The sequence below is a fragment of the Lepidothrix coronata genome, unplaced genomic scaffold, assembly GCF_001604755.1.
Source record: "Lepidothrix coronata isolate B3197 unplaced genomic scaffold, Lepidothrix_coronata-1.0 Scaffold343, whole genome shotgun sequence".
In the NCBI taxonomy this organism is placed as follows: Eukaryota; Metazoa; Chordata; class Aves; order Passeriformes; family Pipridae; genus Lepidothrix; species Lepidothrix coronata.
In genome coordinates this window covers 190,852-205,855 of record NW_016690523.1, presented here as the reverse complement: position 1 = coordinate 205,855, position 15,004 = coordinate 190,852, and the positions used below count along the sequence as shown (strand labels likewise).

Genomic DNA, 15,004 nt, shown 5'->3' with positions numbered 1-15,004 from the left:
CTCCCGCGGCAGCTTTTTGGGGCGGAAAGTGGAATTTTGACTTTTTTTTGAAATATTGCAGAGATCACGTTTATTTACATGCGAATAAACCCCTTTGGTACAAAGAGCTCTCGTGGGGTTTTTTTTGGGGGGGGGGGGCGTCCCCCGCCCGTCCCTTCCGGGACCGCCGCGCTCCGCCAATCAGCGCCGCGCGCCGGCGTGACGTCACGATGATGTCATTCCCGCGGGAAAATCAAGCGTGGCGGGGATCGCCCCCCCATTTCCCCGCCTCCCACCCCCCCCCAAAAAAAACCCCACGAGAGCTCTTTGTACCAAAGGGGTTTATTCGCATGTAAATAAACGTGATCTCTGCAATATTTCAAAAAAAAGTCAAAATTCCACTTTCCGCCCCAAAAAGCTGCCGCGGGAGCCGCGATTATTTACAATTCCAGCGCTTTCTCCAGCTCGGGGGTTTATGTACAGCATGATCAGCGAGGAAAGAACCAGCTTCTTTTAATCTCCGTGTTGGCTTCGCCACCTGAGATTAAAAGATTTGGCTCGCTATTTTTTTTTATTTTCACTTTTAATCTTTCCAAAATACTGAAAGATGTAAAATCATCGAGAATAAGCAAAAATAGCTCAAAAATAAACCATTTCTCGGAGCCCAGAGAGCCTCTGTGCGGTCTCACACCTCAGTTATCTCACAGGACTTGTCATTGGAAGGGGACAGGGCACCAAAACGGGGGGAAAAGCTTTAAATTTGGGACCTGTGCCTCTGGCAGTGGCCAGAGGAGACGTTGTTCCCTCTGTTCCCACCTTCCACAGGGGGGGAATTTTGGATACTGAGCTTTGGTCTGGGTGAGGGGAAAGGAAACGTGTGCAGTTTGTTCCTCTAAAACACATTTTTTGTGTTCATTTTGCTGCTGGGCGGGATTTCCTTCCAATTTTTCATGTGTTTCCAAAGCAGGAAAACGCAGCTCCTGGGGGATTCCCAGCCTGGATTCCAATTGAAAGCTCCTCTTTGGGAAGGCTGGTTGTGCCCTCACACAACTGGGGAGGGATCAAAGGGGGTTTTGTCATAAAAACGAGTTAAATAAACACGGGAGGGGGGCCGGGATCCCTCCGGAGGCCAAGCCGGCATCATTCCCAGTGCAGGGTCTCCAGGTAAATTCCTCTGGCACTGTATTCCTTACATCCTTGTCGTGGCAGTCACATGATTCCAATGCTGATAACGGGATTTGCTCCAGGTTGGGATTTGTTTCCCATTTTCCTATCATTCCAGCCCCTGGAGTGCTGGGGAGGGGGAGGCTGCAGTGCCCAGGACAAAGGATAAATACTGGATAATACGGGAAGGGAAAGTTCTCCAGAGCTGGGAGGGCTTGGGAGAACTCCAAGACTCCCACATTCTGGAATTCAGCTGGAGGCAGGAGGAAGAGGTGAAAAATCCCTACAATTAACGGGACAAAGACATTGGCCTTTCCAAAGAGCTGGAAAAGAAACAGCTTTCCTGGGGTATCCCTGGGGTGAGCCCAGGACGGGAAATCTCAGTGGTTTAAAGGGAACTCAAATCCTTGACACCTTTTCTTGCTGAGGCCCCAAAAAGGAAGCAGAACCTCGTTCCCACAGGGAAATCCTGGTCTCCAGGAACAGACAGCAAATTCCAGTGGGAGCAGGAGTCCGTGATCCCGCTCAGTCCGTGATCCCAAAGGAGATGTGTTTGCAGAACTCCTGATTTCCCACATTCCTCTCGAGTGAATCAGATGAAACTGCTTTTAAAAATAAAACCACTCCCCTGAGCCTCCTTTCCTTTCAGGGACCACAAGAGCAGCCAGGACCCAGAGGACGCCTGAGTCATGCTCCTCATTCCAGCCAAAAGGGCAAAATCCATCTTTTAAGGAAATCGGCGCTTCTGCTGCAACTCTTCTCCCAGCTGAGCTGCTCAGGGACTGTTCTCCAGGCACTGCCAGTGCCAAGCAGGACACCAGACTAATCCCTGGGTGTGTGACCCCAATTCCCAGCTGAGGAGCACGAGGGGATTCCAGGGAAGCTCCCAGGGAAGCAGCGCTCGGATGGAGACAGGAGCCCCTTTCCAGCTGAGATTTGCTGGAATTCCACCGTGCCAGGATGTCACCAACATCACCAGAGCTGCCCAAATTCCCTTTGGGGATAACAGGGAGCACAGGGTGTTCCCATGTGGAGCTGAATAAATAGCTAAAAAAAAAAGGGAAGTCAAACCCAAGGCAGAAACCCTTCAGTGCTGTGACCTGGGATAAAATCCTGATCTCCAGGAGGACGCAGAGCCCGCCCTGAGCTGGGCACTGGGTGAAGAAACGCCACGGAAATCAAATAAATTAAAACCCTCACGGTTTTCCTTCTTCCAAAGAATAAAACCCAACCCCTAAAACATTTCCTAAAATAACAGCTTTAAAACTTCCTACATCCAAAAGGAACTTCTCCTGAATGGGATGAGGGCAGAGGGACTGGGATGTCCCAGACCAGCCTATGTCTGTGTTGGCCCCAGTTTGGGGGCTGCTCCCACATTCCCACAATCAGCTTCACCCGCAGGACTCCACCAGTGGGATGATAATACTTGTAAGTTCAGGATGAGTGGAAGTGCCTGCAGGTGTTGGCACTCACACCTTCTGCTCAGACCCTGGAGATCTGAAAATCTTGGAAATACCATGGAAATACTTTTTTTTCCCTTTCCAAACACACTCGTGGCAGGTTTGGGATGGATCCTTTCTTCCTTCCTTCCTTCCTTCCTTCCTTCCTTCCTTCCTTCCTTCCCTCCCCCAGGACCCTGCAGACAGCTCCTGTCAGAGAACTAATTGCCAATTAGAGCCACATCCATGAGATCATCATCCTCCTCCCCGATGAGGAACTCGGGGCTGGCCCGGGACGGCCTCTCGGCCGCCAGGATGGCGCTGCCGGCCATGGAGAGCGGCTGCTCCGCCGAGATCGGGGACTTGGACCAGCTCTCCGGCTTCATCCCGTGGGACTTCTTCTTGTCCCTGTCCTTGTCCCGGTCCCGCTCTCTGTCCCGGTCTTTGTCCTTCACTTTCTTCTTCTCCTTTTTGTGCTTCTTGTGCTTCTCGGCGCTGTACTCGGGTAGGGGCCGGATGCCGTCGTCGGAGCTGGGGCTGTTCTGGTAGGACTTCTCGGCGATGGAGGAGCCGGACTCGCTCTCGCTGTCGATGTTCTGGGGGGTGTAGGCCGGGGACTTGCTGTGGCTGGGGGAGCAGCGCTCGTGCTTCGGGGTGGACCCGCTGATCAGGGGGGATCCGTAGCTTTTGGACGAGGCCATCTGGGGCCTGAGCCCGTCCCCGCCGCCCTCCCCGGGTTTCTGCAGGGTGACTTTGGCCTTGATGCTGGGGGAGCCGCCGTCGTGTTTGCTGATGATGATTTTGGCCACCCCGGTGCTCCCGACGCTTTTGGAATCCGAGTTCTTCTTGGAGGAGTCGCCAGACCCTCCGGAAACAGAGACCTTGGATTTCTCCTTGTCGCTCTTCTCCCGTTTGCCCTGGAACTCCCCCCCGGACATGTTGTGTTTGGAGGACATGGCATGGCCTGAGGAATTGGAGCTGGGCCCCATCTGTCCGTCCATGGGGTCGTCCCCGCCGGGCCCACTCGTGACCACCCCGTGCTTCAGCTTGTCTATGACTGCAGTCAGGGAGGGCTTCTTGTTCCTGCTCGGAGACTTGCCCTTGGAACTTCCATGCTGGTTCTGGGAGGAGGACATGGAAGACCCGCTGGACGAAAAGGAAGAGGAAGATGCCGTGGAGGAATTTGACGAGGGAGGTGGTTTCTGCGACATGGACCCAGAGGATCCCATTCCTGAAGAGGATTTCATGCTCGAGCCTGACCCAGTCCCGGACATATGGGACCCACCAGAGCCTGAACTGATGGGGGACTTCGCTTTAGATGACGGGGGAGTGCCTGGGACGGGCTTCATGGGAGAGGCAAGTTTGTCAGACCCCCCCGAGGGCCGCGAGTGGGACGGGGAGATGTTGGGTTTGCTCATGGAAGGGTTCATGAGCGACGATGGCTTTCCTTGAGGTTTCATCTTGGTGCTGCCAGAGCTGGTGCTGAGGCCGTGCTTGGTGATGGGGGAGGATCCCGGCTTTCCCACCGACTGGGCCGAGCCCTTGGACTGACCCGACCCGGAGCCGCCCTGGCCCGAGTAGAGGCTGCTGCTCATCTTTGAGCCAGAAGACCCTTCTGATTTGCTTTTAATTTTGCCTGAGGTTGAAGAGGAGGAAGAAGAGGAGGAGGAGGAAGAATGGCTGTGATGGCTTTTGCTGCTGGAGGAGGTGACAGAACCACTGCTCGTGTACTGACCGTGCGACGATGGTTTGCCAACAGTCACTGTTCCTTTGGGGATCTGGATGGTTATTTTTGGAATAGGGGGAGTGGCCACCCCGGGAGGAGTCTGAGATCTGCCCGAACTCCCTGGAGATTTGGACCCACCTGTGCTGGCTGGCGGTGTGAAGGGCCTGTTTGATGAACTGTGAGATGGAGATTTCCCATCTGTCTCCTGCTTCTTCCGCTTCGGAAGTTTCTCCTTACTTTTCCCATCGCTGGACGGGGTCCGGCTGCGCTTCCCTGGCTTCCCGTCTATCCCTGCCCCTGCCATGGCACTTCCAGACCCATTGCCTTCCTTTACCCGTTTCTGAGACTTCTCCTTTCCCAGATCCCCTGTGTTCAGCAAGGGGCTCTGACCTCCACTGTGGTGCTCCATGATGTCCGAGGAGCCCAGAGCTTTGCTGGCAGCTGCAATAATACTGAAATCCACCGTGTCCGATGGATTGCTCCCCTTAAATTTATTTTCCCCCCCGTCAGCCCCCAGGACCTGCACCCCTAAGTTAGTTAGAGCCTGGGATGCGTAGCCCTTGAAATCATCAGTGTCTCCACTCTGACTGCTCTCATCAAAGTACTCCTCCCCAAAACCACTCTGGCTCTGACTGTTGAGCAAGTCAGGGTTGAAATCTACTCCGTCTGGGAAGAAATGGTTGGAGGAGTCGCTGTTGGGGCTCACAGCGGCGTCAGCGATCAGGTCTGCGGGGTCTGTGTAGGGGTTCTCACTGCTGTTGGCCTGAAACACATCGGGGTCAAAGAGGGCACTTTGTGAATGTCCTGAACTAGAGGAGTCTCGGACTGGAGTCCCCATGGGCGGGCAGTCCTCGGTGCTGGGGGGCAGCTTGGAGGCCTCCTCCGCTATGTCGGAGAGGATGTCGGTGACGTCGGGCCCGATGCTGTCGGAGCTGGACAGACGGACCATCCTCTGGATGCTGGGCTGGGCGTGGGGCAGCGCCTGGGGGTAGGTGGCGGGAGGAGTGCTGCACTGGCTGGGGGCTGGAGTAATGTGGGGGGTGTCCAGGGTGTCTGCGGTCATGTTCACGTCAAAAATGGGGTTCTGGGAGTCAACGTCCATGGAGAAGAGCTCCCTCTGGAAATCGTCCTCAGTCTGGTGCTTGGGCTTGTCGGCCGGCACGCGGGATTTTTTTTTCTTTTGCTTATTCCCCCCGGGGCCCATCTCCATCCTGGGGGAGCCAGAGGAAGAGTTCTGCCTTTCCAGGGGGCTGCTCCCATACAGGGTGGAGAAATCCTGAGGGGGATTCTCCTTAAGGAGGTTCATGAGCATGGGGTGGTTCTTGGTGTTGCTGGCTGGTGAGGATACTGGTGGTGGTGTGTGGTGGGGGGGGGTCGGACTTGAGCCAAGGGTTGACCCCACATTCCCTGTGATCTGCAACAAACTAGTGAGAATAGGGTTCTGAGACACTTTGCTGAAGTCCTCCCCATGGCCCACCGAGTCATGCCTCTCTTTCATGCTTATGCTCATGTTAAACAAAGTAGTGATGGGCCCCCCAGGAAAAGTGTTGGTTGGGGTGGTGGTCCCGCTCATTGGGTTGCTGCCTGTGGTCATGCCATACCCTGGGCTGCTGGCGGGGGGCAGGTTTTTCTTCACCATGTCTTCCACTGTCTCTGCAATGAGGGACAGGGCTGGGGTGTCAGCTTGAATGGTTTCTGCTTTCCTACGGATCGCCCTCATGGTCACGGGGATGGACATGCACCTGCAACACACAGCAAGGGGTCAGCAAAGGGCACTGCAGGGCTTTGCACCTTCACCAGCCACAAAACAACCACTGAGGGGCTTGCACAGGAGAGCAGCAGGTCCAGGGTTCCACAGCAGGCAAATGTCCTCCTGTTCTGCTTGGATTTACACTTATCCCACCACACTTACCCAGCCAGGAGACACCCGTGCCTTTATGCACCTCCTTGCAATCACAGAGAACCAATTAACTCCAACAACTAACAGCTGAGAGATCATCATCTTGTAGTTCAAAAGCACAGGATGCAATTATACCATCATGGAATGGTTTGGGTTGGAAGGGACCTTAAAGCCCAGCCAGTTCCACCCCCTGCAATGGGCAGGGTCACCTTCCACTAGATCATTGATCAAAAATCAGTGATACCACCACATTCTACTCAGGGAGGACAAATCTATAACGTGCTGGAAGCAAAACCAGCTCTTCTCACTCCAAAGGTGGCAGTTTAACAGCTGTCCTTGCCCTGGGAATGTCCTGCTCTGTTCTGAATGTGGCTGAGGCTGAGGTGAACCCCGATAAAAGTCCTGTGCAAACAACCAACTCAAAAATAACCAGCTACGGGTCAATGCCTGGGATGGAATTTTCAGGAGGGCTCTGAGCTTTCCTCTCTTCCAACTACCCACCCACAGAACAGTTCCAAAAGTGCTGGATAAACACGAGGCAGGGCAGAGCTCATCTGTGGGACTGGGAGTGTGAGGAGGGACAGGATTCCAGCTTACCTTTGAACAACTTTGGCAATGAAATCATCTGTACAGATAAGGGCGTCGGACAGCCCCTTGTACAGCTTACAGTTCACGTGGGTGGAGTCCTGCACATCCATCACCACTGGAAGGGAGAGTTTGGGAGAGGTCAGAGTCCCGCACACAGAGGAAAGAGACCCTGCCAGCCTTCCCAAAAACCCCCTCCTGGTGTCACTGAGCCCACTTACCACACACCAGGGAGTCATTCACGGGGTGCTGGAAGGAGACACTGAAACAGGAGTCGGAGAGAGGGCAAACCTCAAACTGCAGGATCCCGGGAGAATCTGAAAGACACGGGAACTGGTAACTGAGGGAATGTGGGAGATGAACCAGGGGAAAAAAAAAGTAAGGCAAGTGGCTCAGACCTCACTTTTTATTCCTGCATCTGGGAAAAGTACCCAGGACTTATGATCCCCACATCAGGTCCCAGTGGCTGTGGCACCCACCTTCCTTGAGGACTGTCCTCTTGACGCAGCTGCCGATGAGGGTGTTGTAGGCCACCTGGTGCCTGATGAGGTTGAGGATGAGGGGAACCCTGCCCGGGTGCTGGAAGGCGATTTTACTGATCAGAGTGCCCTGGAGGCTCCTTCCATCCGGGAGAGGGGCGTCCTTGTTCAGGAAGTAACAGTGCTGCTGTCCTGGAAGAGCCTGACAAGACAGTTTGGGCTTTACTCCAACTGGGTGGAAGGGGATAATGGACATTTAGAAGGACAGAGCAGTGTCCAGATCCCAGTGACACCAAACCACCCTTCTGGATGAAAGGGACAAACAACGAGAATGTTTTCCTTCCAATCTGAACAAGGAAAACATGATTTTGGCTCCTCAGAAGTGGAACTGCCCAACAGCATTCACTGTTCCCACTAAAACAGCTTCACATGGTATGGCAGCCCTTCCAAGGGGAGAATCCTCTGGAGTTGACAGGAGACAAATTTAAGAATCAGGATTTCTCCCAGACTGATGCAAGTCATTCAGCCACACACCACAGCCTGGACAAGAGGAAGGGACAGATCCTGGGAAGGCTCAGCCCCACACCTCTGCTCTCCTCTCTGCAGCTGCACCCCAACAGCAAAGCATTTCTCATTACCTAATTTTCCTAATTACCATGGTCATTATGGAATGGTTTGGGTCGGAAAGAACCTTAAAGCTCATCCAGTTCCACCCCCTGCCATGGGCAGGGACACCTTCCACTAGCCCAGGTTGCTCCAAGCCCTGTCCAACCTGGCCTTGGACACTTCCAGGGATCCAGGGGCAGCCACAGCTTCTCTGGGCAACCTGTGCCAGGGCCTCATGTCTGTACCCGAATCCTAATGCTTGGATAACTCTGGTTAATAATGGATAGCTCATTGTTAATAAATGCTGAACCAACTTCCTTTACCTTACTTGGAAGACACCTGAAGGAGCTGAACCCCCCCAAAGGCTGCCCCGAGTGTCCCAGGCTGGCTGTGACAGCACACTTACGGCGTAGAAGCGCATGTTGTGGTTCAAGGGCAGGGGATCAGCCTCCTTGGAGAGCTCAAACTGCGTGATCAGCTCGTACAGGGGAACAAACGTGGGTGGGGTGTCAAACAGCGGGATCCCTGAGGGCACAAGAGGGCACAGAATGATGGCAGGAGCCAGGAAGGGACGCCGGGAAGCCCGTCCGGGTTTTGCCGCGACCACCACGAAACCTCGAGGAAAATTCCCCTGGCACACGTTAGAAATTGGCAGCACTTATGGACAGAAACCAGGGAAACATCCATAAAACCCCAGGGAACGTGTCTTGACAGGTCTGCAACCCACCTGTGCAGCTCTGAAGTTTCTGAATGAAAGCTCGAGACACCGGGATGGGACGTGGGAACTTCAGGAAGAAACAGGCCGGTAAATCCACGCTGTTGGCACTGGTGATGGAGGAGAAGGACGGGGTCCTGGGACAGTGGGGGGATAACAGGTGGGATTAGGAGCAGGGCACGGCTCTGGCTTCTGCTGTGAACACCTGACACGGCGTTTATGTTTGCTCAAAGACACATTAAAAATAAAGACACTGCTCCAAAGCACGTCAGAGTCCTGAAATAGGTGTTTCTTGGCTTAGAGACAGCACATACATCATTTACACAATGCAGCCCCCTCCCCTCTCTGACTGCAGCTGAGGATGGAGTGTGGGACTCCTGTCCTGCCCTTACCCTTTGCTGTCCACGGGGTGGGAGCCCATGATCAGGGGAGCAATGGGAAGCTTGTGCATGGTCATGGTGCCCTCGACTGTCACGGCCACGTTCATACCCAGCGAGCGAGGAACTGCAGGGGAACAGGGAGAGAACCCAACTGTAACGTGAGCTGATGGGAAAAAACACCAATGCAAGTTTTATACGTTAAATACTTCATGAATTAAATAAAATTCCCAACCCTGAAAGAGTCCAAGGCCAGGATGGACAGAGCTTGGAGAAACCTGGTCTAGTGGAAGCTGGAATAGCAGGAGGTGGGACTGGATGGGCTGTAAGTTACTTCCAACCCAAAGCGTTCTGTGTGATTCTATGTTTCTATTCCAGTAACAAAATAAATCATGGAATCGTAGAACATCCTGAGTTGGAGGTGATCCATCAGGATCATTGAGTTCAACTCCTGGCCCTGCCCAGGACACCCCAAGGATCACATCCTGTGCCTGATTCACTCTGTATTATGGAAGTAAAGCTCAGTGACTGAAGGAGAACCAGTATAGATCTGAGACACCAGAGAGCTGAGATACTGGCTGTGCAGTTTCAAAGGATTACTCTATTTTAAAATGAGATTCTGCCTAATGAAAAGGCTCTGTCTGCAGACTGTCACCCCATCAGGAGCCCAGTCCTACCTCCAGCACAGCCACAAGGTTCAAGACAATGGTGGCCTGGGCCAGCGTTTACACCCGGGCTCACTAAACCCGTGTCCTCAGGAAGCCAAGCTGTGACTTCCCCATATTCCAGGGTGACCCAATCCAGACCTGTGCTTCCTTTTCCTCTCCCTCAGGCAGCAGGAGCCCACCCCACTTGCAGAGCTGACCTACCATTGTTCTCGTGCAGGATCACGGGGGCCCCGGTGCCGTCCTCAAATAAATCGTAGGGGGACACGTAATATTTGAGGTTCATCAGCAGACCTGGGGGACAGGAGCTTCTGGTCAGGCATCCTGACAATCAACCTGGTCACTGCCGACCCCCAAGACCACACAAACACCCAACCACCTCGTCCCCCTTTTGGTTTGATTATTATTATTATTATTATTATTATTATTATTATACTATTATTATTTTCTAGCTCTGCCATCAGCTCGTGTGAAACCAACGCCTGCAAAAAGGGGCCCCGAGCAAGGGAATTTTAATTAATTCCTTTTTTAAGTGTCAATCGCAGGTACCTCCACTCCTGGGGGTGAGATAACCAACACTGCCATGGAGAATCTTGTCGAGGGGGTTGGCATTGGTGGCTTGCCTGCAAGAGAGGAAATCAGTCTGTAACAAGCCAAAATCCACATGCTGAGTCCAAGATTTTAGCTCAAAACACGCATTTCTGGGTCCCAGAGGGACTGATTCTAAACTTTGCACTGTTACAGCCAGAATAAAAGCTGTTTTACTCTCTAGACCATGGCTGGTTTATCCACCAAACCCACAGCAGTGAAACATGGTCAGAAGTTTCCCAGTTTCTTGGGAATCTATCTGTTTCCAAACTTATTACTTTGCCTTTGAGACTCTCGATTGAATTCTGCAGTTAAAAAGGTGTTTCTCAGAGCCCTGAGCACGTATTTACACACATAAAACCCACCCATCCTTACCAGTACATCCCAGCCATCTTTTGGAGATCCAACTCCAGGGACTGCAGAGCCAAGTACATTTTAGTTTTAAGTTTGCTGAGGAAAAAGAAAAAAACAACAACAGAACAACATAAGAAAACTTGAACTGCTCAGTGCACACCTACAGCTTGGAAGTTTGTTTCCTTTAAATATGAGGATACAAATAAATGTAGTCTAGGCCTGTTTGATTTTTATGTGTGGGGATATAAATACATTCCAGACTCACTTCTCTCCTGGCAGCTTGTACAGGTTCACCAGCCCCCTCAGATGTTTAGAAAACTCATCAAAATTTTTCTCTCTGAAAGGAAAAGGGAGGGAAAGTTACCAAGTATTCAAATTTGTAACAGAGAAGGGGTTTTTACAGGAAGTGTTGTTAATACAAAGTCGCTTCACAAGAGACTTTTGCTACACAAAAGCTACAAAATGTGTCCTTTAAACGATTCAGTGTTAAAGCCGTGCTGTGGCTTTGGAGACACCTTTGCAGAGCAACCAGAATCACAAGGATCTGAACCAAAGCCAGCAAACCCTCTGGGGAAGGGGACAGACTTGTGGGGAAGGAGCAGTTACGAAACACTTTGTGTTTCCAGACAGAAAATACCATCAGATCACCCCAGCAAAGAGAAACCTGTCAGAAAACACAACCAGTAAACCTTGTTACTCACCTCAGGTGCTGCACCAGTTCTGGACAGCTCTGGAAAGGAAAGAACAAGGATATCAGTGTGGGATGCAGCGATTTCAGGCTTTGTGCAGCACAGCAACTGGAAAATATCAGGAGAGTAAAATTCCTGAGCACCAGCTCTTCCTGTGGAACAGCCCAATGCTCACAACCACACCTTGCTCTGGTTCTAGTTCTGCTCGTTAAGCCCCACTGGGACAAACTCAAGCAAGAATATTTCCTCTTAAATGACTCACCTGAAAAAAACTTTTCAAATTGTGAAGCCTTAAGTTGGAAACCTATGACTTTATGCAGATATCAAAGATGGCCTGTCATCAGAAGAGGCCAATTTAATACCAAGTTCAAACTCTCCTCCACGTGCAGAAGGGCAATAAAGCCATTTTCTTCCAGTTTCTTCCAGCATTCCCCCTTTTAGTACTTTCCATTCCATTAATTTCCCTTTCCTTTCCTCAGAAACACGGCGATAACTTCCACAAAATTCTCAGAATCGCAGAAAGAACTTCCTCAAATAACTTTGCCAGCTATTAATCCACATTAATATGTAATCAATTAGATGATCCCACAGGAGCAAACTGCTCCACGGAGGGCTTTACTTCCCACTAGAACGAGCAGCAAAGGTGTAACTCCAGGTGTTGGGGAACATTAAACACAACCCATTTCCTCCGCTCAAACGAGAGGGAGGTGAACGGCAATCCCAAAACCACAGAGGCATTCCCACCCTCTTTCCCGGGAATACCCACCACGGGGTTCTCTCCATGGTGGGCCACCTTGACATCACAGAGCAGCCCGGTGGGATCCAGCTGCACTTCCACGTAGAACATGTCCGAGGTGATGTAGCACTCGGTGCCGTTGGCGCTCAGGTGGGAGCCCAGGCTTGGCAGAGAAAACATAACAGAGATTGCTGTGAGATGCACACCAACCCCCCGGGCCCAGCAGCAGCAGGAGGGGCTGATGTGGGCAGGGGGGCAGGGAAGGTCTTGCCCAGGAGCTCGGGGGGACCCACCCGCTCTGCCTGGCGATGGACTCCAGGCGGTCTGTCATGGCAGGCAGGGACGAGACTGGGGAGAGAACAGAAACAGGGCTCACTGCGATGAGCTGACCCTCCCCGAGGAATAAATCAGCAATAAACCCAACCCCAGCCAGTCAGTCCCTCCCCCACGTCTGCTCACTCCTTCCCACGTGCAGCTACAGAGGATCTGTGCTCCAGTACAGGCAGAACCACCTGCACAGAGAGAGCAAAACCTTCCCAAACTGCACAGAGAGAAGGGAACTTCTGCTGCAAGCAGAATCCAGGGATGGATTAAAAATTCCCTGTACCTTAAAGCTCATCCAGTCCCACCCCCTGCCATGGCCAGGGACACCCTCCACTAGCCCAGGTTGCTCCAAGCCCCGTCCAGCCTGGCCTTGGACACTTCCAGGGCTGGGGCAGCCACAGCTTCTCTGGGCAAAGAGAGGATTTTCCCAGTAAAGGCAGCCCAGCCAACCCTGCCTGGTCCTGCCTGGCTCTGAGCTCGGTGTGCTGATGTTCACGTGAGCACCAGATGTGCCAGCAGCGCCCTGGGTGTTTTTATGGAGCATTCCCACAGGATTTCACCACCCAGAGGACACACCAACCTTTCAGGGCCTTCTGCAGTGTCTCCAAGCAGCTCACCAGGTGCTGGTGCCCCCCCGAGTTCAGCACAACTCGCTTTTCCTTGGTCACAAAGAAGAAGAAAAAAGGTCATTTTTGTGTATTCCTCAGGAAGTGGGAATTATTGCAACTTTTGTGCAGCCAAGTCAGGTTTATTGAGGTAACTAAAAGCAGGTTAGATTCCATCCCCAAATCACATCCTCTTGATTCCTGCAGGAGAACAGTACCTGCTTTGGGAGCAGGGAACAGAGGGAGGCCTGGAATTGATTTATTTGCTTTCTGGCAACTTGCTCAGCCGGAAGAACAGATTGTAGCAACTTTTAACAGGTCTAAACTCAGAGTTATAAGAGAGAGAGCAGAGAAATAAGGAGCCAGGCACACTTCTAGCACCTGGATATGTGCAAAGGGCTTTGCTGGAGCTCTCTCCTGCCTCCTGCTCCTCCTTCCCCCCTCACTCCCAGAGACTAATATTTCAAACTAATAATACTTCAAACTAATTTTTGGCAAAGCCAACGCTCAGTGTTCAATATCACTGAACAGGGAGCAAACTGCTCTACAAAACAGTGTCTTGAAACAGCAAATAAAAACCACAAGTTTGACCCTTTTCCTGGCACTGAGCCGAAAATTAACGTGTAATTAGCAAAGGCAAAGGCTCATCAAGCCCTGCAAGGACTGACACCCCTCAACCCCAGAGACCCAGGAGGGAGTGAAAACCTTGGGCAAAACAGAAGCACCTTGAGGAGATCTGAGAAGCCACCACAAAAAGAAAGCAGAGCCTGGGAATCCTCACCATGACCTGCCGGACCAGCTTCATGGTCTCTGTCCAGGGCCTGTTCTGGCTGTACTTGGCGTGGAGCCTCTCCAGGAGGGAGCTCATCTTGTTCAGCTTCTCTGCCTCTGGGGGACAGGACCAGTCAGGGAAGAGCACGAGGTAATGCTGGAGGTTTTACAAAACACCTCCCACCTTTGGGCTAAAGAAATTTATCTGCTGTTGATTTACCCCAGACCTCAGGGCTGAGGTGGGTTTGGAGATGTTTCTGTGGATCGGTGGGATCCCTTCTCCAACTGGGTATTTCTATGGGTATTTGACATATTTGTATGGACTGATGGAATCCCCCCTCTCAAGTGGGGTATTTGCATGAATATTTCATATATTTGTATATATTGATAGGATCCCCTTTCAAACGAGATATTTGTATGGGTATTTGGGATGTTTGTATAAATGGAGGGGGTCGCCTCTCCAGGGGGATATTTGTATGAGCATTTGCGAGATTTGTACGGATTGGGGAGCTGCCCTCTCAAATAGGATACTTGTGTGGCTGTGGGTGTGGGTTCACGGGGTACCCTCTCCTCCTCTTTCCTAAGCAGCCCCGCTCACAGAGAACCCCCAGACCGCTCACACCTTTGCGACCCTCGCTCTCCACGCCTTCCAGGGCGACACCTCAGCCCGTGGCTCCTCAGACCCGGCGCCTCGACCCCCGTCCCCTCACAGGGCGCTCCCGCGCCGCACTCACTCACCCTCGGCGCCGCCCGGCGCCGCCTTCATGTCGGGGTGTTGGTGCCGGTGTCGTGGCCAGTGCCGGTGCCGGGGTGGCGGCCGGGGGGCCCTGCGCTGGGGGCGGCGGCGGGGCCGGGCCGCCCTGGCCCTCCCTCACACGGCCGCGGCCGCCGCTGCCATTCCTGCTGCTCCCGCGGCTGCGCCCCCCCGCCCCCGGAGCTCTCGCGAGACTTCCGGGGCGCGCGCGCATCGGCGGGCGTGGCTTCGCCGCCAGCCAAGGCCCCGCCCACCCCCTCACCCCTCACAGCCACCTCGCAGCGCGGCGGCGGCTTGCGGGAGCCTTTTAACGGCGCGTTAACCGCCCGTTAGCGGCCGGTGCGGGGCACGGCTCCACGCGGCGGCGCGCCAGCAGCCTCGGAGGGCGCGGCGGGAGAAGCGGCGGGAGAAGCGGGCGCGGGCGCCATGGCGCTTCGCGGCGGGCCGGCCGCCAGGGGGCGCCGCCGCCGCCGCCCCACGCCCCAATAAAAGTTCGCTGAGGGTGGGAGCGTCATCCCGGCGGATCTCGCGAGAGGACGAGCGCGCTC

At 53.2% G+C, this 15,004-nt stretch overlaps 1 protein-coding gene across 2 annotated transcripts; it reads right to left on the bottom strand.

The window, feature by feature from the left end:
- Positions 1-303: 303 nt before the first annotated feature.
- On the bottom strand, positions 304-14,524 carry MED1 (mediator complex subunit 1). 2 transcript variants are annotated; one of them, XM_017838484.1, is made up of 18 exons: positions 14,441-14,468; positions 13,713-13,819; positions 12,907-12,985; positions 12,296-12,350; positions 12,033-12,165; positions 11,279-11,307; positions 10,843-10,914; positions 10,599-10,673; positions 10,185-10,258; positions 9,840-9,929; positions 8,986-9,097; positions 8,606-8,730; positions 8,285-8,403; positions 7,273-7,474; positions 7,015-7,110; positions 6,806-6,911; positions 2,769-6,050; positions 304-2,738 (listed from the first exon to the last, which is right to left on the bottom strand). In XM_017838484.1, exons 1-17 carry the CDS (start codon positions 14,466-14,468, stop codon positions 2,804-2,806), a joined length of 4,749 nt encoding a protein of 1,582 aa, XP_017693973.1. In that variant the 3' UTR covers positions 304-2,738; positions 2,769-2,803. The 2 variants fall into 2 exon arrangements, with proteins under 2 accessions (XP_017693973.1, XP_017693972.1); XM_017838483.1 differs by having other exon boundaries at positions 304-6,050; positions 14,441-14,524.
- Between the last annotated feature and the right edge of the window lie 480 nt (positions 14,525-15,004).

Bases quoted from the DNA above. Each gene is read 5' to 3' on its own strand.
- MED1 (XM_017838483.1), bottom strand. From the start codon at position 14,468: ATGAAGGCGGCGCCGGGCGGCGCCGAGG. The intron at 12,166-12,295 runs GTGGGTCCCCCC...TTCTCTGCCAAG, and splicing joins TCCATCGCCAGGCAGAGCGG to CCTGGGCTCCCACCTGAGCG. The intron at 10,915-11,278 runs GTGAGTAACAAG...TTTTCCTTTCAG, and splicing joins GAACTGGTGCAGCACCTGAG to AGAGAAAAATTTTGATGAGT.